The sequence below is a fragment of the Typopeltis vanoorti genome, chromosome 3, assembly GCF_054136105.1.
Source record: "Typopeltis vanoorti isolate ZY-2024b chromosome 3, IOZ_Tvanoo_1.0, whole genome shotgun sequence".
NCBI lineage: Eukaryota > Metazoa > Arthropoda > Arachnida > Uropygi > Thelyphonidae > Typopeltis > Typopeltis vanoorti.
This window is the reverse complement of record NC_143551.1, coordinates 171393829-171416179: the sequence shown is the minus strand read 5'-3', so window position 1 is coordinate 171416179 and position 22351 is coordinate 171393829. Positions and strand designations below refer to the sequence as shown.

The 22351-nt window shown below is 38.1% G+C and overlaps 1 protein-coding gene across 5 annotated transcripts in view; it reads right to left on the bottom strand.

Annotated features, from left to right (window-relative positions):
- Positions 1-22351, bottom strand: part of LOC150108743 (twitchin-like) — a 2666638-nt gene that overhangs the window by 2408066 nt on the left and 236221 nt on the right. For all 5 annotated transcript variants that reach the window (XM_090390962.1, XM_090390961.1, XM_090390964.1 and 2 more), the window contains 2 exons: positions 15825-16051; positions 1633-1723 (listed from right to left, as the gene is read on the bottom strand). In XM_090390962.1, the coding sequence (XP_090247088.1) occupies positions 1633-1723; positions 15825-16051 (318 nt within the window). The remainder of the gene's footprint in view (positions 1-1632; positions 1724-15824; positions 16052-22351) is intronic.

Here is a 22351-nt window from a genome sequence, read left to right as displayed (position 1 = left end):
TATTCGCCTTTTATTAGTGCATTTTTTTAAGTTTCACTGGCCTGACAGCTGTTTCAAACCGGTTGGTTCGCTTCAGAGACCAGGCCTGTTTATATGCAGGGATCGTCTCTCCAAAAACTCATACAATCCCTCAGATCACCCAACAATGAGTGACCTGAAAGATTATTTAACTGAGCAGAACTGCTCATATTCCAGAAAAAAAGCATCAGCTGAAGCAGCCCTAATACAGGCTACCCCAACAGACCCAAAGCCCTAGATGCTCAACAGCTCCCTCAAGACTTGTTTATGTGTGGAGAGGTTTCCAAAAACTTGGCTGATCCCTCAGATTGCCCAACAAACTATAGTTAGTGACAGGCTCACCCTACCACTGAGCAAAACTGCTCATATTCCAGGGAAAAGCATCCATTGAGGCAACCTTGATACAGACCTCTCCGCGAGATCCAAATACCCAGATGCTCAACAGTGCTTTCAAAAGGCACCGTATAAGTAAAGGCCTCTCTAAAAATTAGGCAATCCCCCAGACCACTCTAAATGAGTGACCAAAGGATCATCCAACTCAGCAGTGGTTCTACTCAGCAACAGGCTGACCCTACCACTGAGCAGAGCCATTTGTATTCCAGGGAAGATGCTCTTCCCTAGACCCAAATCCTCAACAGCACTTTCAAAAGGCAGAAACCTTAACCTCCCTACCAGCCGAAGTGGATGAAATAGTGATACCAAACTGCACTTCTTATCCATGTTATTCAATGGGTGTTACAGAATTGTATCCAGATTTAGGTGAACAACTATAGATGTCATGGCTGGTTGGGGGATTAAGAGAGCAAAATTCTCATTCAGTACTAAAGAAATTAAATGTTAGAGGAATGTATTTCTGTAAGTGAACTCTTGGTCTGTGAGTAAAATTAATTACTAAAATAAGAGCGATATGGTTTCATTTCGATGATGTAAAATTACACAGGCAAAGTAGATATTAGATCCAATGTTATTTCAAAGGCGAATGTTTGTAGAAACTATGGAAGTTTCATAAAATTGACCAGAGAGCTTACAAGAAATTGATCCTTAGCATCTGAGTTGCCTTAGCTTGCACTACTTAAAAGACATGAGCACTGTCCAAGCATCCATATATTTGCCTTTTATTAGTGCATTGGTGGTTCACAACTTTTCATGAGTGGGAACCACATAAAAAAATAATCAATTAAAAAAAAAAAGCAACTGAGAGATCACTTCATATCCAACCTTTAAAAAATTAATACATTTAAGTTTCTATGACACATATTCTGAAAAATAAAAAAGTATGAATATATATATATATATATATTATTTCTCTTAAAATAACCACCTAATATTTAACTTTCTTCTATTTTGTTATTTTAGTAATCTGATCAAATATTCTGGTATTTTTATATACTATTTTTATTATAAAAAATGACTCAATCAACTGAATCAAATATAGTTTTTAAAAGTGTATTAATGTTAATCTTGAAACACTTAAGATAAGTAGAAGCAGCAGCAGCTCTACCTCACCTTTCTTACAGTCTCTTGTTAGCCAAAAATCTTTCATCAGAAACAGTAATTACTGATAAAAAATACTGCTGTATCTTTTTTTTTATTATTATTATAGTGAAAACTCACCTTCAATATTAAGATTTAAATTAGCATTTAATTCTCCATGTTCATTTTTCATATGACATTTATAAGCTCCACCATCCTCATTAGATGGATCCTAGAAAATAAATAAATAAAAAGTAAATAATTGTGTACAAGCTTATATGATGATTATCTCTCACACTTTTAGAAAGAAGGTGACAATTATTTAGAGGTTAAACAAGAAAAGAGAGAGAATATGGATCTGCAGAAAACGATAATTTGATGGACTGTGAGGTTAAATGCGAGACAAGAAAGAGGAGTAAATATTAGACAAATGGCAGAAGGCAGGGAAAAAACTAAGATTAAAAATGGTATCAGTCAGAAGAATGAGTAAAAGAACATGAGCGCAGGGATTATGACTGCAAACACAGAAGAAACTGATGGAGCAAAAGTGAGTATGATTGCAGGAACAGAAGAAGGACCAATGCAAGTGTGATTGTGGGAACATGAGTGACAGAGCAAAGCCAGGGTGACTGTGAGTGAACATGATTGCAGGAATGGTAAAGAACATGACTGACAGAGTAAAAGTAAGAGTGGCTGTGGCAATAAAAGAGAGAGTATGATTTCCAGAATGCATGAGTTGCACAATGAAATGATTATAATGATAAATGAGATGAGTGAGGCATATACAAAATGAAATTAGACATCAGGTAGATACAAATAATGGAAGCATGTAAAAGAAACAAATGGAGAGTGGAGAAAAAGAGATGGCGGATGATTCAAGGGAGTGGTGCTGATGGAATTCCATTATTAAACAGATGGTGGATGAGAGGGGACATAGATATGTTTTCCAGGTGGGGAGGATGAGCAGGGTGATTGATGCTCTGGATATGAGAGGTATACCTTCAAATGAATTAGTGGTGGTTGTGGGAATGAATGAGTTAGTTGGGCAATAGAGAGAATATGATGATGGATACCAGGAGATTACTGTGAATAGGTTTAAGGAGCAAGTCAATGATCTTTATGTGAAAGCATGGACCTTCTGCAATGAGTCTTTTGACTCTGTGGAAGTCTAATGTTAATAATAACAAATTAAGCCTTCTAGCAGTCATGATAGGATGCACTTGGTCATTGAACTAGTGGTCTAAAGATGAAATATTCCAAAATGTATGGAAGTTTTATGCATCCACATTTATTGGGTTAGGAGAGCTTATGACTCATGCACACTTTTGATTATCTTAGGTTGCTAGGCTTTTTTTCCTCTTTACATTAGTCTCACTCATTCATAAATAAATTAAAAATAAATAAAAAATAACTGCAGATCTTAATTTAGATTTATCTGCTAATGATAAATTAAAAAACAACAGCTTAATACAGGCCTCTGCAACAAATTAATAATGGCATTCCTCTTTTAGGACACATAAAGATGCTGATTGCCTTCAGAGATCCATCTCCTATCCAATTCATATAATCCATTATCCAACACTATCCGTCCCAATAGACTGTCATCACATCACAACACCAATTTGTGATGTGGCAATCTATTAATGTCTACTGTAAAATCTAAAGTATATTATCAAAACATCACATCACAACATCAATTTGTGATGTGGCAATCTATTAATGTCTACTGTAAAATCTAAAGTATATTATCAAAACGCAACCTGCCCTTAACAAACCTATTCTGACCATCACAGAGAATTGTTTTGTTATCAGCACAAATATGAAATTCTAACACCATAACTGCAACTTCAAACATAGAATGGTTTGTAATTTAAATCCAGTCTTATTACACCTTTTGTGAATTATAACAATTTTACCTTATTTCCATTTCTTTGGGATGCATCCCATTGCAAGGCTTATTTTGATTATGCATTTGAATGCTGCTTTTACCTAGATGGAACATTCATCTAGGTAAAGATACACAGCAGTAATAAAATCCTATCATGTTATTAACATGAAATTTACTTAATTCTCCTATAGATATTCTCTAACTCACTGTTAGTCCCTCCTCCGACATTTTCTCCCTACTCATATTTTATATAATATCTCACTCATGAGGGTGAAATACTTTGAGGAACATGGCATTGATCAGACAATGAATATTAATGCTAATGGAGACTGACAAAGCATGGCAAGACTTCATTGGCAAAGAAGAAGAATAGTGGGCAAAAGCAGAAATTGTTAACGTTTGATGGCAGGGACCATCAAACGTTAACAAAGATCGAGTCCAAACAACACAGAATTACTGCAGCAAAAGTGACAGATGAACTCAGTATCCACCATGAAGACCCTATTTCCACAAAAAGTCCAGAGAGAACCACAAAGCCTAGATAAATGAATGATCTGCAATTGCTAAATGTTTAATCGCAAAATCCAGCATGGAATTGTGAAAAAGATGGTGTCAGAAACATAAAACTGACAGCTAATGACTGGAAACAACATTTACTTTATTCCAACAATAGGTTGGGTTTATGTATGGAGAACCCCAAGGAATACAATTCGGACTGTCTAGTTCCAACTGTCAAATATGGGGGGAGGGATCCGTGATGATTTGGGTGACCATATCTTGGTATTTGGCTTGCTCCATCATAAACCTAAGTTACTGACAGAACATTCTTCAAGTAATTGTCAGATATTCTCTGTTTGACATATGGAACAATATTCCACTGGAGATTACTAAAAAGTTGAATGAATCTATTCCAAGATTGTATATATACTTATATATATATACAGTAGTGTATATATTCCAGGATTGCATCCTGATTGTATATATATATATATATATATACACTAGTGGCCAAAATTGTGGAAACCTTTTGGGAAAAGTGTATTTTTGAGGTTTGATGGCTCGTAACACGACTTTTTTTGTTGTAATAGCATAAAATTATATATCAATAGAAAGATAATTTAATCAAGAATGTAATTCAACAAAGTTTGTTCAATTATCTGTATTCTATAAAAAGTTATAACCAAATAATCAGAAAAAAGAAGCACAACTTGCTTAGGTTGATATGAAGTAGCTTTCCTTCATTTGAGTGTAGCCAATGAGCATGAGTGTTTAGAGAGCCAATCAGGTGTCATCTTGATTTGGCAATGAGCCAATAAGGTCACAGTAGGATTCAGCTATTGATGTCATGTATTGAAGCTGAGAGGAGGACATTTATCAGTGTGTTATATGATTGCTATTAAGTTGGTTGGTTTTTTTTGTTCTTTCATTTAGTGAGCTTGTAAAATGTAATAAAATTAAAGAAATGGCACAAAGAGTTGACTGGTCACCCAGAAAGTGATGTAAAATAGTACTATTAAGTAAGAAGAAAAATTGTTGGAAAATTAACCAAAGGTGGCATTTCTAAATTTTTGAAGAGGTATAAGGAGACTCAGTCACTACAAAACCAGATTGGTAAAGGCAGGAAAAGGTGCACAACAGCAAGTGATGATAGAAGAATTGAGAGACTGTGCCTATGTGACAGAAGAAAATCATCTTGGTGTATACAAGATTAAATGGTGCATTACAACGTGAAGTTGAGTGCAAGGACTGTTCGATGCAGACTGCAAGAATTTGGTCTAAATGCTGCTAGAATACCACGAAAAAAGCCATTTTTATCTCTCAGACAAAGGTTGAAAAGATTAAACTGGACTAAAACCCATGTTAACTGGACAGCGGAACAATGGGACAGTGTTATTTGGAGTGATGAGACCAAAATTTCCCTGTTTGGTAGTGATGGCATAAAATATGTAAGGAGAAGAATCGGAGAAGATTTGCATCCTAATTTGCATTACACCTAACCATGAAACACCTACTTAGTGTTATGATCTAGGGTTGTATGACATCAAAAGGTGTGGGCAGAATTTGTGTGATTAATGGGAATATAAATGCCCAAAAATACATAAATGAAATACTTGAGCCCAAACTGAAGCCTTCTGCACGTGATCTTTTCCAAGATAATGAAGCATTTATATTTCAACGGGATTCAGCTCCATGTCATGTTGCTGCTGTGTGTAAAAAGTGATTTCAAGATAATCATATTCCAATGCTGGAATGGCTTGGGAATAGCCCAGACCATTCCAGTCCAAAATACATAAATGAAATACTTGAGCCCAAACTGAAGCCTTCTGCACGTGATCTTTTCGAAGATAATGAAGCATTTATATTTCAACGGGATTCAGCTCCATGTCATGTTGCTGCTGTGTGTAAAAAGTGATTTCAAGATAATCATATTCCAATGCTGGAATGGCCTGGGAATAGCCCAGACCTTAACCCAGTTAAGGTCTGGGCTAAATTCAGTTAGAGTGAATTTTTTTCAGTCTTTCATAACAGCAAAGATAAGCATATTAAGTATATAAGTCTATCAGCAAATTATACTTATATTAAGTATATATGTATACATTGCTGATTTTTCTAGAAATCTGTATACTAAAATAATTTTCCATCATTGGCTTTTTGATGCTGAGGCCTTACTTACTGCTGATAATGAAACTACAAGCACTGATTCTTCATTTTATTTATATAACATGAAATAAAACATCATTTCGACAAGATCATTTTGTGACATATCAAACATTTACCTTCGTATATGGTTTTCCTTAACACAAATTAATAATTATTCCAACAATAAAATTTTTCATGGACAAATTACATAAAAATGTTTAAATGAATTTAGATCATATTACACTATGCTGCTATTTTATGTGTTTTAGGTTATACAGAAATCTTATAGTGAACTATGTAGCAATAATGAATAATTCTGAATATGGATGTCAGACTTTTCCTTCAGAACTGATATATTATTATTATTACATGATACCTCCAGGGAGTCTAAGGACTCATCGCGGGATGGCACTCTACTTTGCTAAATGCATCTCCTTTCAACTACTACTACATAATCCTACTACAATACTACAACCATCAATGTCATCTATTGCCCATCGATAACAACAGTATTTTTTTGTTTGTAAAATTTTTATTGTTTTAAATTTTTTATTCTGCACAGGTCTCGTCATCAGATTTTCATGGTAATGAGGATATGTTGGAAAGGGTCCAGAGAAGATTCATGAAGGTGGTCAGTGGTCTTTGGAATGAAGAGGACGAGGACAGATTGAGAGAATGTAAGTTGCAGAGCCTCGTGAATAGGAGGAAGGGGGGGGGGGGATATGATTGAGACATATAAGCTAGTCTGAGGTTATTATCATTATTACTATTATTATTATTCAGGCCTCCATGGAGTCAAAAGACTCATCGTGGGAGGTCCTTCCTAAGAACATAAAGTCTGTCAAGACTCATCGAGGGGAGGTCCCCCCTAAGAAACACAAAGTCTATCATACCACTCCTTAAACTCATCGACCATTCTCGCTCTCACCACTCCATCAGGCAATGCATTCCATGGTTCAATCACCCTAACCCTCTTGCTCACAGTTTCCTTTCATAACTTCCGGGGATGGCCTCTTGTCATCACTCCTTCCCGCTATTCAACCAAGCGAAAGAACTCCCCAGTGTCAACCCTGCATCCACCTCTCAACATTTTAAAAGTCTCAATCATATCACCTCTCCTTCTTCTTCTTCTATCCACCAAACTCTGCAGTCCATATTCTTTCAGACGATCCTCATAACCAAAATTGTACAGTCCTGAAACCATCTTTGTCATCTGTCTTTGTATCCTTTCCACGGTTAATTTATTCCCTTCAAATCCTGGGGACCAAATCTGAGAACAATAGTCTAAGTGTGGTCTGATCAGAGACATACAACGGAAAGATAACCCTTTTATCTCTGCAGGTCATTGTCCTTCTCATAATTGCAGCAATCCTCTGTGTTACCTTCACCACCTTTGCAATATGTCCCCAAAATTTCAGGTTTCTATCAATCACCAACCCCAGATCTCTTGTCTCCCCTACTTCCTGCAGTATAACTCTTCCCATAGAGTACGCAGCATCCCATCGATGTTTCCCAAACCTCAAGATCTTACATTTTTGCATTAAACTGAAATCCCCATTCATTTGCCCAACTATATAGCTTATTCAAATCCTCTTACAGGGCTACCACATCTGCACTATTACTAATAATCCTTCCCAGCTTTGCATCATCCGCAAACAACTGAATATCCCCTTGCAATCCACTGGCAATGTCATTGATATAAAGGTTAAACAATATAGGTCCTAGTACTGAGCCCTGTGGGACCTACTTGTAACCTTCTGCCTCCTTGAAACTGCTCCACCCTACACCACTCTCTGATACCTATCAGACAGCCAGTCCTGAATCCAGTTGGCCAATCTGACATCCAGACCTATGTGCTGCAACTTAAATATCAGCTTATCATGTGGCACCCTGTCAAATGCCTTCGCTAAGTCTAAGAAAATTGCAGTATATGCCTTTCCTTCATCTAATGTTCTTGTAACTTTATTATAAAAGTCTAGCATATTACTGAAACAAGAGCGCCCTTTCACAAATCCATGTTGACTCTCAGAGATAACATCACCCTCATCTGCCCAATGCTGTCCACGGTCCCTCACTACTTTCTCCAAGATCTTAACAACTACTGATGACACACAAACTAGCCTATAATTAGACACTTCCAGTCTGTTACCACCCTTATGCAATGGCACTATCTTATCTTCCCTCCATTCCCTGGGCACCTTTTCCACAGCCAGACTTTCATGGAAAAGAAAGGTTAAAGGCACTGTCAGTTCCCTAGCACATTCTCTCAAAACTTGTGGTGAAATACCATCCAGTCCCAAAGCATTACTGACATCCAGAGTACTCAGTATCTGAAACACAATCTCCTCCTGTACCTCTAAACTTTGAACCTGCCCTATCCCTCTAGCATTAAAACTGACTCCTCTAGGATGAAATACTCATGCTGACAAAGAAGAGATTTTTCATTGAATGGAAGAGGGGATTGGTTTGGAAAAGGGACTATCACTGGAAATTGTATAAGGAGAGCATGAGCAAAGGAGTGAGGAGTAGTTTCTTTGCATTGAGGATGGTTGATGAGTGGAATGCATTGTCTGAGTGTGTTGTGGATGTAGACATAATGAATCAGTTTAAAACACAGTTGGGTGAGCATTATGTGTAATATTGTGTACCTGCCATGATGAGTCTCTGACTCCATGAGGGTCAAATGTTAATAATAATAATAATAAATTGCATGTGTTCTGAAGATCAATTTGCCTGTTGCCGATTGATAAATTCTTGTTGAAGGAAAGGGATCAAATGCTCTAGTCAGTTGTTTCCTGTCTGACCATACAGCATATCAACATATAGTTGCAGATTTTAACAACTTCCTACCACTGAGAAATGAAATGAGTTTATCATAGATGTGGCTGGTAAGCTAATATGCTATCCTGCATCTTAGAAACAAACCATCAGAAGACAGAGATCATAAAATTATAATACAGATGTACAGCTTTATTATTATTATTATTATTTGTCACCTCCAGGGAGTCCAAAGACTCATCGAGGGAGGGCATCTACTCTACAACTCTGCTTCCAGCACTCACAATCCACCAACTAACCGCAACTAGACCAACGTCATCTACCTCCAACCACTAGTATTTCCACAGATAATCACGAACATCCATGCCTAAGGCAGGATTCAAACCCGCAGCCTCTTGACTGGAGAGCGGACACACTTCTTACTGATTGAATACCATCTGTTACACTTTAAGTTGCTTTTGTAAATATGATCTAAATGTGGAACAGATATCCATTTTCAAATTCATATAGGCCATAAGGTAAACTGTTGTTTGTTGTTCTTGGCTTTGATCTGGTTTCATTAATTAGATTTAAAGAGATAGATGTTAAATGGATGAACAAGAGCTGCAAAAAAAGAAAACGTAGAAATCCAACACCAGAAAAAAAGAAGATAATCAGGCCCAGCAATAGTATAAAAAGCAGGCTGGGGAACAACAGATGTGGCAAGAACAATGAAACCAGACTATGAAAAGCAGTTAGCCTTATAGGCAAAGGGAGATCTGATATATTTTTTTTCACTATCTGACAAAGTGAAGAAAGAAGAATGTGCAATACTTAGTCAATGCAGAAGGTAGAAAACTGTTATATACTTCAGAAATGCTTCAGCACTTCTGAAGTACTCACAATTCAAGCATTGTTCACGTTTATATCGTAGTGTGTAGTATTCATGCAAGCTCCTGATAAGATAAGTATTATTTTCAGTTATCGTTGATAAAATTATTTAATATTGCATAGTTTTGTTTGCCTTGCGTATTTTAGTGCGTCTATTTGTGTATTTTTGGTGTGTTATAACTTATTATTTGATAAAACACGTTGCAATAATTATGGCACCTGTACTAAGGAAAATGGCGGCCAGTAATGATGGTTCGTCATCTTTATCAAAGAACGGTAGTATAAAAGAAATGAGTCAGTGTACTAGCTGTGAAATGTACGCTTTGCAGAGTGCGGTCGGAGTGTGGATAGATGATAACAAAGGATTAAATGTGTGTAGAAAATGTAGGGAGAATGAGGAATTGAAGTGTATTTCGGATCGTAAGTGTGATATTTTTGTCAAACTTCAGAATGAAGAAAATAGTGATGTGACAAGAAACGGCAAGGTTGTACATGAGAATTATGAGAGTGTGAATGTAGAAAGTGTGAATGATAGTATTAATGGTTTCTCAGAGAATAAAAAAGATGAGATAGATGCATTGAGTGAGATCGCGTTGTTGAATGGTGCGATAGAAAGGGCAAAACAGCAGCTAGAGTGCATGAACAAAAGTCGACTGAATGAACCAACCAATAATAAAAGGTATGACAGGAAAAATAGGAGTATGAATGTGAACATGAACAAAATGAAGGATAGAGTGCTGTATGGAGACTCGTTAGTACGAGGTGTGTTAGTAGAGGATTTGACAAAATCGTACCAACCTGATGCGACCATAAAGGATGTAACTGAGTCTATTAGAGAGCAAAAGGAAAGGGTGAAAGAAATGATTGTTGTGGCAGGTACGAATGATTTGAAAGGAGATAAAATGGAAATGATACAAGACCTGAATGAACAGTTTGAGGTAGCAAAAGAAAAGAGAGAGAGTTAGAATGATTAGTCTTTTGCCACGGTATGACAGTGAAATGTTTTAAAGGAGGGCCATAATTGCGAATGACTTTATGCACGGGTTATGTATGACGAGTGGTGTGGAATTTGTGGACGTGTGGAGTGAGTTTGATGGGCGAAAGGATCTATATAAGATGGATGGCCTGCATTTGAATGGTTATGGTGTAAGAAGACTTGAGAGAGTGTTGCTGAATGTAGTGGATGTGCAAATTCAGGGAAACTAGATTTGTTAAGGGGGGGGGAGTAGATATACAGTCCTTAGCGAGGCAGTTGAATGTAACAATGAATATAATATGCTAGAGCAAATAAGGACAACAAACCAGAGTGGGATAGTTAATATAAGGCATCAAGGTAGGGTTGGGGCTAATGGGGGTCTTAAATTCATGTACACTAATACTAGGAGTATTAGGAACAAGAAGGAAGAGTTTTTTGGCCACGGTTGGCACTTCCAGACCACAGGTTATTGGTATTAGTGAAACATGGTTGACTGTAGATGATATAGCTAGTGGGATTGAAAGTGATGGGTATAGTGTATTCAGGAATGACAGAGAGAAAAAAATGGGGGGAGGAGTATTGTTGATGATAGCTGATGAGCTACAGCCAAGGAGAATAGAAGTTGAATTGCAGGATAGAGAAAAGAGCACATTTGAGGCCATTTGGTGTGAGATTGTGACTAGCAGAACTAAATATACAATTGGGTGCTGCTATAGACCAGGTGATGGAAAAGATAGTGGTGACAGTATGCACAAGCAAATAGAAGAAATGAGTGGAAGGAGGGTGTTTATTATGGGAGATTTCAACTAGGGTCGCTTTGATTGGAGTGAGGAGAGGACACACGGGAGGAAGGAATTAGATTTTATGCGGTTATTAAGGGATAACTATCTGCGACAGCATGTAATGGAAAATACTAGGGGTCAGAGAGTGCTTGACCTAGTAATTACATCTGAGGATTTGGCTGTAACAAATATGACCACATTGCCACCAATCGGTTAGAGTGATCATAGGGTCTTGACTTGGGAGGTGGCTAAAGGTGTAGAATTTTCAATTAAGACAGGGTACAAGTGGAATTATCAGGCTGGAAAGTATGACAAGCTTAGGAGTTTGATTGGCTCAGTGCCATGGCATGTACAACTGCAAGGACTAGAAGTTGATAGCGCATGGGAGGTAGTTAGGAAGTGCTTGCATGAAGCAATGGCGCACTGTATACCTAGAGTCCGAATAATAAATCAAGTAGGGGTTAAATGGATGAATAACACCATTAAGCTTGAGCTGCAAAAAAATAAACAACTATGGAGGGAATTTAAGGAGAAAGGTGACCGGCAGGCACATGAACAGTATAAAGCGCAGGCCAGAAGGGTGATGAGTGTGGTAAGAAAAGCAAAAAAGGATTACAAAAGAACATTGGCCATGCAGGCTAAAGAGAATCCCAAACAGTTTTTTAGATATGTAGCAAGTAAAAGGAAAAATGTACATGGCAGAATGATTTTAAAGAATGCCGATGGTAGGGAGGTAACTGAATCAGTTGAGATAGCTGAGTTACTGAGTTGAGCACTTTGCAAGAATATATCATCCAGGTGGTGACATTGCAGAAACGAATAAACCAGTAGATTATACGGGAATTGTGGTGAATGAAGTGGAGGTGAGTAGTCTATTGCATAACCTCAATGTCAATACATCTGTGGGATTGGATGGTATAACAGCTCGTGTAGTACGAAAAGCAGCTAAAGAATTGTCAGTACCCTTGACCATTTTGTTTAATTTGAGTCTCAGGTCTGGGTTAGTCCCGAGCGGGTGGAAGGAGGGGAAAATAGTTCCACTGCATAAAGGTGGTTCCAAGACTGCTGTTGTAAATTACCGACCGATTAGCATATCAGGAATCATTGTCAAGGTCTTAGAGAAAATAGTCAAGAAAAGAATACAGGATTGGATAGATGAAAATGGGATATTGGAAAATGGTATAATGGGATAGAGAGTGGTTTATTCAGGAGTGGAGTCAAAAAGACGTCTTGTGACTAGTGGAGTGCCGCAGGGCTCTGTTCTTGGACCACTGCTTTTCAATTTGTTCATCAATGATATTGGAAAGGATTTGAGAGGAAGTGTTCACTTGTTTGCTGATGATGCAAAGTTGGGTAGAGCAATTGTGAGCGCACAGGATGTCAAAATTTTACAGGATGATTTGGATAGTTTGGAGGACTGGGCTAGGAAAAATGGATGTCAGTTTAATGTGGCAAAGTGTAAGGTTATGCACTTTGCGGTGAAAAGAACAGCAGCAGTATATCGCATTGGTGGAACTGTACTCCAGGAGATTGATGAGGCCAGGGATTTGGGAGTGCTGGTGGATAGGGAGTTGAAGTTTAGGGGGCACATTGCAAAAGTGACTAACACAGCTCACCAAATCACTTGGCTTATGAAAAATACTTTAACATGCAGAGACAAACAAGTTATTGTTCCTCTGTATCGAGCCTTGATAAGACCCCATCTGGACTTCTGTGCCCAGTTATGGGCACCAGGATTTCTTCGTGATGGGGAGGAGGTGGAGAGGGTCCAGAGACGAGTGACCAAGATGATAGCAGGTCTGTGGAATGAACCTTATGAGAATAGGTTGGGGATTTGTGGGTTGCAGAAATTGGACGATAGGCGAAGGAGGGGTGATATGATTGAGACATTCAAATTACTGAAGGGTTTTTAAAAGATTGATCCAGAAGATATTTTTGAAAATATGACTGGTGGTGGGAGGACTAGGGCCATGCATGGAAGCTGGGCAAGAGAGTGGTTGACAAGGGTGTTAGAGCTAGGTTTTTTACTTGGAGAGTGGTGAATAAGTGGAATAAGCTTACAGAGTCTGTTGTGGGTGCTACGACCGTGAATGAGTTCAAGGCAAGATATGATAGATACTGTGTGAATGTTGAATAGTTGTTCCAGACATGTTAGGGCCTCCTTCGATGAGTCTGTCGACTCCTTGGAGTTTCCCAGAATAATAATAATAATAATAATAATAATAATAATTGTTAAGAGACACTTTAGTGATCTCTTAGCAATGCTGTAAGATATTAAAGCTACTGTAAGAGATGAATTATATGTATCTCTTACAGTAGCTCAGTATCTCCAGAGTGGTCATTTAAGGTCATTTACATTCCTTTACCACTTTCTGTGCACTATCAACATCCAGTCCCTGCAGTTTCATATACCATGGCACAAATCCATGCAATTTCCTAAGTTTGTCATGCCTATAAGCCCTGTAATTCCATATTATTATTATTATTATTCCGGCCTCCAAGGAGTCAAAAGACTCATCGAGGGAGGTCCTTCCTAAGACATAAAGTCTGTCAAGACTCACTGAGGGGAGGTCCCCCCCCTGAGAAACACAAAGTCTATCATACCACTCTTTAAACTCACTGACCGTTCTTGCTCCCACCACTCCATCAGGCAATGCATTCCACGGCTCAACCACCCTCCACACAAAGAAACCACTCCTTACCCTCTTGCTCACAGTTTCCTTTCGTAACTTCCAGGGATGGCCTCTTGTCATCACTCCTTCCCGCTGATCAACCAAGCGAAAGAACTTCCCAGTGTCAACCCTGTAACCACCTCTCAACATTTTAAAAGTCTCAATCATATCACCTCTCCTTCTTCTTCTTCTATCCACCAAACTCTGCAGTCCATATTCTTTCAGACGATCCTCATAACCAAAATTGTACAGTCCTGAAACCATCTTTGTCATCTGTCTTTGTATCCTTTCCACAGTTAATTTATTCCCTTCAAATCCTGGGGACCAAATCTGAGAACAATAGTCCAAGTGTGGTCTGATCAGAGACTTATACAACGGAATGATAACCCTCTTATCTCTGCAGATCAGTGTCCTTCTCATAATAGCAGCAATCCTCTGTGTTACCTTCACCACCTTTGCAATATGTCCCCTAAACGTCAGGTTTCTATCAATCATCAACCCCAGATCTCTTGTCTCCCCTACTTCCTCCAGTATAACTCCTCCCATAGAGTATGCAGCATCCCATCGATGTTTCCCAAACCTCAAGACCTTACATTTTGCTGCATTAAACTGAAACCCCCATTCATTTGCCCATCTATCTAGCTTATTTAAATCCTCTTGCAGGGCTACCACATCTGCACTATTACTAATAATCCTTCCCAGCTTCGCATCATCTGCAAACAACTGAATATCCCCCTGCAATCCACTGGCTATGTCATTGATATAAAGGTTAAACAATATAGGTCCTAGTACTGAGCCCTGTGGGACCTCACTTGTAACCCTCTGCCTCCTGGAAACTGCTCCACCATACACAACTCTCTGATACCTATCAGACAGCCAATCCTGAATCCAGTTGACCAATCTGACATCCAGACCCATGTGCTGCAACTTAAATATCAGCTTATCATGTGGCACCCTGTTAAATGCCTTTGCCAAGTCTAAGAAAATTGCAGTATAGGCCTTTCCCTCATCTAATGTTCTTGTAACTTTATTATAAAAGGCTAGCATATTGCTAAAACAAGAGCGTCCTTTCACAAATCCATGTTGATTCGCACAGATAACATTACCCTCATCTGCCCAATGCTGTACACGGTCCCTCACTACTTTCTCCAAGATCTTAACAACTACTGATGACACACAGACTGGCCTATAATTAGACGCTTCCAGTCTGTTACCACCCTTATGCAATGGCACTATCTTACCTTCCTTCCATTCCCTGGGCACCTTTGCCAAAGCCAGACTTTCATTGAAAAGCCACGTTAAAGGTACTGTCAATTCCCTAGCACATTCTCTCAAAACTCGTGGCGAAATACCATCCAGTCCCACAGCTTTACTGACATCCAGAGTACTCAGTATCTGAAACACACTCTCCTCCTGTACCTCCAGACCTCGTACCAGTCCTATCCCTCTAGCATTAAAACTGACTCCTCTAGGATGAAATACTCCAACATACCCCCTTAACTGAAAATTGAATAATGAGTTCAAAAAACAACATAATCTACATTACATAATATTATTTTGCCCTTCAATGTTACTGAAACATTAAATATTTCAGAAAATAAAAATATTTCATTTCTTGTCTGATTTTTAAAATAAAATTAAAATGAATTATTATTACATGACACCTCCAAGGATGAAGTAAACATACTTGCATTATGATATCCTCACAATATAATGCTAACATTTACCTTAATTTCAAGTATCACTGTAAATTCATCTCCAGTATGTTCGATAACTTGACTTTTTACACGATTAGTTTCTTTCACAGTTTTTGCATCATGATACCATGTCATTACTGGAATAGGCTTAGCTTTTACACGACACTGCATATGAATTAGCTTTCCTCCTTCTTTTGGAATGATCTTTGGTTTTTCAACAAATGTAGGTGCTTCCCCTTCTTTTGCTGGTTCACCTCCTAGATAAATAGACAATAATAAATTGATATGGAAGATGACAAAAATGTTATCAATCTCTTTTACAGATGCTGTATTAAAAATTAATGCAGTATTTGCAGATTCAGATTGCAGACTGAATTATTTTTATTATTATTATTATTATTATTCAAGCCTCCATGCAGTCAAAAGACTCATCATGGGAGGTCCTTCCTAAGAACATAAAGCCTGTCAAGACTCATCAAGGGGGAGCCCCCCCTAAAAAAAACACAAAGTCTATCATACCACTCCTTAAACTCATTGACCGTTCTCGCTCTCACCACTCCATCAGGCAATGCATTCCACGGTTCAATCATCCTCCATGCAAAGAAACACTCCTCACTAGGGTGACCACATCTAGTACTTTAGTACTAGATCTAGTACTTTTTATAAATTTTTAGTGTTCTAGTACATTCACCAATAAATCTAGTACTTTCTTCCTTCCGAATAATAACAACAACAATATGAGAGTTAGACATATAAGTTTAATATTTTTCTCTTCTCCCACCTCCCCATATATCACATTCAGTGATACAAGCATTATTTCCTTTTCCCCCCCCCTTATCATTGTTAGCTAACCTTCTCTTCCCCCATCTCCCGAACCCATACTTATGCAATATTCATTACCCATACTTCAAAACCCATACTTACGCAAAATTCATTAGCTAACACCTACTCGTGTTAGCTAATGAAAATATATTCTTTGTTATTCAAACATCCCTCGGGCGTTATAAGATCACTACAGCAATGAAGAAAACAAGTGGAAAAATTAAATATTTTAATATGAGTAACCACCTTTTATTTATGCACAGCATAAATTGGACCCATTGAAATGATAAATCCAGCCGTCAATGGTCAGATTTTTTACGTTAAAAATGTATATCTAGGGACATTACGAAGAGCTTGATAGATAATGGCAACTATTGAAGACTGTAAAAGCATTTGAAAAAATGTTTTCTTGGAATAAAGTTTTGGAAATGAAAATTGTTTTTTTTTTGGAATAAAGGTTTTGAAATAAAAATTCTATACGAGAACAAATGTTCCCTAATTTAGCAACATTAGTTAAAGCTGTACTGTGCCTCCCTTATTCATCAGCAGCAACTGAAAAACTATTTTCAGCAATGAAAATAAATAAGAATAAAATAAGAAATCAACTACAAACTCTCTTGATAAATGGACTCCTTTTGACAAAAGAAAAATTGAAACTTTCATTAGATTTTACTATTTCTGAAGAGTTAATTAATTTAGCAAAATCTACTAAAAATAATGAATAAATACTTCCAGTGTTTTTCTTGTGAATGGACATCCTTGTATATATATATATATGTAAATAGCATATTAAATAACTGAAAATTTAATGTTACATTATTTTAAATACTAAAAATTATATATTAAATTAATACACATATTAAGTGCTAGAATTACAACTGGGACTTTTATGATGAACGACAACTGCAGCTCTTGGACTCATGGATGACTACAATGAGATGAGGTTTGACTTTTTGATCTTCATTTTTGTCATACCAGTGTTAATTTAATGGTTTTACATTGAGTTCATCTATGATAACAAGGTAGTAATATCTTAAAATGCCCAAAACAGAGTGAAACGAAAGCAAATAAAAATCTAGTACTTTTTGTTCAGATTTAGTACCTTTTTCTTGCATAAGTTGGTATGAAATATTTTTGCTGAGTGGTCAGCCTACACCTCACCCTCTTGCTCACAGTTTCCTTTCGTAACTCCCTGGGATGGCCTCTTGTCATCACACCTTCCCGCTGTTCAACCAAGCGAAAGAACTCCCCAGTGTCAACCCTGTAACCACCTCTCAACAGTTTAAAAGTCTCAATCATATCACCTCTCCTTCTATCCACCAAACTCTGCAGTCCACTTTCCCTCAGCCGAGCCTCATAACCAAAATTGTACAGTCCTGAAACCATCTTTGTCATCCATCTTTGTACCCTTACCACAGTTAACTTATCCACTTCAAATCCTGGGGACCAAATCTGAGAACAACAGTCTAAGTGTGGTCTGATCAGAGACTTATACAACGAAATTATAACCCTTTTTTATCTCTGCAAGTCAGTGTCCTTCTCATAATTGCAGCAATCCTCTGTGTTACCTTCACCACCTTTGCAATATGTCCCCTAAACTTCAGGTTTCTATCAATCATCAACCCCAGATCTCTTGTCTCCCGTACTTCCTCTAATAACGCCTCCCATAAAGTATGCAGCATCCCATCGATGTTTCCCAAACCTCAAGACCTTACATTTTGCTGAATTAAACTGAAACCCCCATTCATTTGCCCATCTATCTAGCTTATTCAAATCCTCTGGCAGGGCTACCACATCTGCACTATTACTAATAATCCTTCCCAGCTTCACATCATCCGCAAACAACTGAATATCCCCTTGCAATCCACTGGCAATGTCATTGATATAAAGGTTAAACAATATAGGTCCTAGTACTGAGCCCTGTGGGACCCCACTTGTAACCCTCTGCCCCCTTGAAACTGCTAAACCATACACAACTCTCTGATACCTATCAGACAGCCAATTCTGAATCCAGTTGACTCATCTGACATACAGACCCATGTGCTGCAACTTAAACATTAGCTTATCATGTGGCACCCTGTCAAATGCCTTCGCTAAGTCTAAGAAAATTGCAGTATAGGCCTTTCCCTAATCTAATGTTCTTGTAATTTTATTATAAAAGGCTAGCATAATGCTGAAAGAAACGCGCCCTTTCACAAATCCATGTTGACTCTCACAGATAACATTACCCTCATCTGCCAAATGCTGTATACGGTCCCTCACTACTTTCTCCAAGATCTTAACAACTACTAATGACACACAAACTGGCCTATAATTATTCACTTCCAGTCACCCTTATGCAATGGCATCTTACCTTCCTTCCATTCCCTGGGCACCTTTCCCACAGCCAGACTTTCAATGAAAAGCCAGGTTAAAGGCACTGTCAGTTCCCTAGCACATTCTCTCAAAACTCATGGTGAAATACCATCCAGTCCCAAAGCTTTACTGACATCCAGTGTCATCAGTATCTGAAACACACTCTCCTCCTGTACCTCTAAACCTCGAACCAGCCCTATCCCTCTAGCATTAAAACTGACTCCTCCAGGATGAAATACTCCAATAAAGTGATCATTGAACAATTTCACTATGTCCTCTGCATCGGTCACTCTATTCCCATTTTTATCTCACAATATCATTCTTCTACATTCATTTCTCCTCTTACTGGCCACATAGCTAAAAAATTCCCTAGGATTTTCTTTGGATCTTAGAGCCAATCTCCTCTCATATTCCAGTTTTGCTTTCCTTACCACACTAGTCACTCTTCTGGCCTGTGTCTTATATTCTTCATGCATCTTCTCTTCACCTGTTCTCCTTATATCCCTTCCATAGCCTCTTTTTCGCATGCAATTATTGTTTAATATTGTTTGTCAACCACTTTACTCCAAATTGTGTCCTCTTCTTCACTCGTGGTATAAAACTTACCATTGCTGCTAACAAATATTCTTTCACAATTTCCCACGCACTAATGATATCCCGGCCTTCCAATTACTCCCTCCATGAAACCTCCCAAAGTTGACGTCTAAGACTATTATAATCACCTGCTTTCTAATTCCACATAGGGTCCCATCTCTTTGATACTCCGGCATGTTTATTCATTTTCCAAGTCAACACCATATGGTCACTCTCTCCAACTGGTGGGAGAGACGTCAACTCAGTTATTATCAACTCTTCTGATGCTATAACCAAATCCAAAATTCTAGAACCTCTTGTTCCCTCTGTTATATGTTGCCTAAGACATTTGACCCTTAAGAATTCTAGAAATTCCATTCCCCTATTGCTACATGCATCTTCCTCTCCCCAATTTATACTACTGCAGTTAAAATCTCCCATAACAATCATTCTTCTTGCACTTGCCAAACTTAACTGTCTAAACGTCTCCTGGTCCCCATCCTCTGTGCTCCTGGGTCTGTAGCAATACCCCACTAAATATCCTGTCTTGCCCACCTCTACCTGACATCATAAGCTCTCAAAATCATTTGTCTCACTGCCTTCCAAAGCCTAGAGGACATAGGTCGTCACTTATCATAAGCAGTACCCCACCACCACGCTTTCTCTCTCCTATCCTGCCAAAAAATGCTGTACCCAGTGACTTCTATTCCTGTTATTATATCCTCTTCTGTCAGCCACGTCTCAGTGATCCCAATAATTTTTGGCCTGGCTGATGCTATCTGCACCACCAATTCCTCTCCCTTATTCTGGATACTCCTGGCATTAGTATAAAGCATATAAATGCCATTGTTTCTATATGCAGCATTATTCCCTCTAGACTCCACTGGGCTCAGTGTTACCTGATGTCATCTCCCTTCTCCCAAGTATCCATTCCCACAAGAGGCCAACCCTGCTATCATCCTCCCTGGGACACACTGATGCGTTCAGAACAGCAATCTCTCCAGATGCCTATGTCCTTCCCCATTCAAATGTAAGCAGTCTCTCGCATACAATTCCTCTCTTGACTCAAACGCACTCCAAGCATCCACATATAAGTCCTCTCTTGTCACACATTCTAGCTATTATGTCATTCAATATTACTGCTCTTCTGCTCAGCTCGTCATTTTATTTTTGTTGGACCTCTATTTTAAATAAATCATGCCCATAACTGTGTTTGATTGCACAATGACACAGTAAATGTTCTATTGTACAGCTAGAGACCTTTTTAGTAAACTGCATGTGATTTCATGTAATTATCAGTTAAATTTACAAATTTTTATTCTCATGCTTTGTTGTATAATTTTAGTGTTGTTATATTTACATATTCATATTGTTGAAATGGAAGGGTATTTAATTTAGATCTCAGCCCCAAAAGAATAGAAAGAAGGTAGACAGTTTCATTATATAAAGGAAGCTTCAACACAGAGGTAGCAATTACACAACAGTAAGTATGACTAGAATGGCATTTAAGGTATTAGAAAAGCTGGCATAGGCCTAAATTCAGAAATAAATGACGGAGAATATCCCTACAAGAACAACATGGCTTTGTGAAAAGAAAAAAAATCCTAGTTCAATAATTTACTCACTGCAGCAACTTTCAGTGTTGCAAAGTTTAAAGTTATACACTTTGGGCTGGAAAAATTACAAGTTGTATATATTATAGTGATGGAAATGCTAATAAAGTTAATATCCTTAATAAAAACTTTGAAACAGTCACTTCTGGACTTTGCTCACATGCTGTTGCCTCAATGTTCAGGTAATGAGAAAATGGTCAAAAGAGTTTAGAGATGGCTGGCCAAGATGGAGATAGGAAGGTAGAATTCATCTCATCAGAAGATGTAATTATAAATGGTGTCAAATCATCAGCCTCCAATTGGTGAGTGTGACCATGAAGTGACCTGGGCAGTTGCCAGCAGTGTGGGGGACCTCTGTGAGGGAAAGGATATATGTGGAACCAAAAGGTTGGTGATTATGAGAAGCTCAGGAGACAGCTTGCAGTTATAGCATGGAATGAGTTGAGGAAACCAGTGCTGCTTGGATGATATTCAAGAACTGTCTAGTAGAAGCAATGTCTAAATGTATTCCAAGGGTCAGAAGGTTGAATAAGGTAGGTGTGAAATGGATATATGAAGAGATTAAGCATGTAAAACAGACAAAAAATGCATTATGGTGGTAGCATAAGAGGAGTGGTAATAACCAATTCCATGAGGATTACAAATAACAGGCAAGGAAGCTGACTTGGTTGGTAAGGGTAGCAAAAGTGAAGTATAAGCAGCAGTTAGCTAATGAAACCAAGAAGAATCCTAAGGAGTTCTTTTGATGTGTAGACAGCAAAAAAAAAACAAAATAATAATAATGATTATTGAAGGATCACATTGATTGAAGAAAATGGTATAAGAACAACTGCTGTGGAAGATTATTATTATTTCGGGCTACTCCAGGGAGTCCTTAGACTCATCGAGGGAGGCCCTAAATATCATGTCCACACAACTATTCGACATTCTCACAGTATCTACCATACCTTGCCTTGAACTCGCTCACTGTCATAGCACCCACAACACACTCTGGTAGCTTATTCCACTCATTTACCACTCTAAAAGTAAAGAACCCAGCTCTAACATCCCCTGCTAACCACACTCTTGCCCGGCTTCCATAGATGTATCCCTAATTCTCCGACCACCAGTCCTGATCTCAAATATATCCTCTGAATTAATCCTATAGAATCCTTTTAGCAATTTGAATGTCTCAATCATATTTCCCCTTTTCCG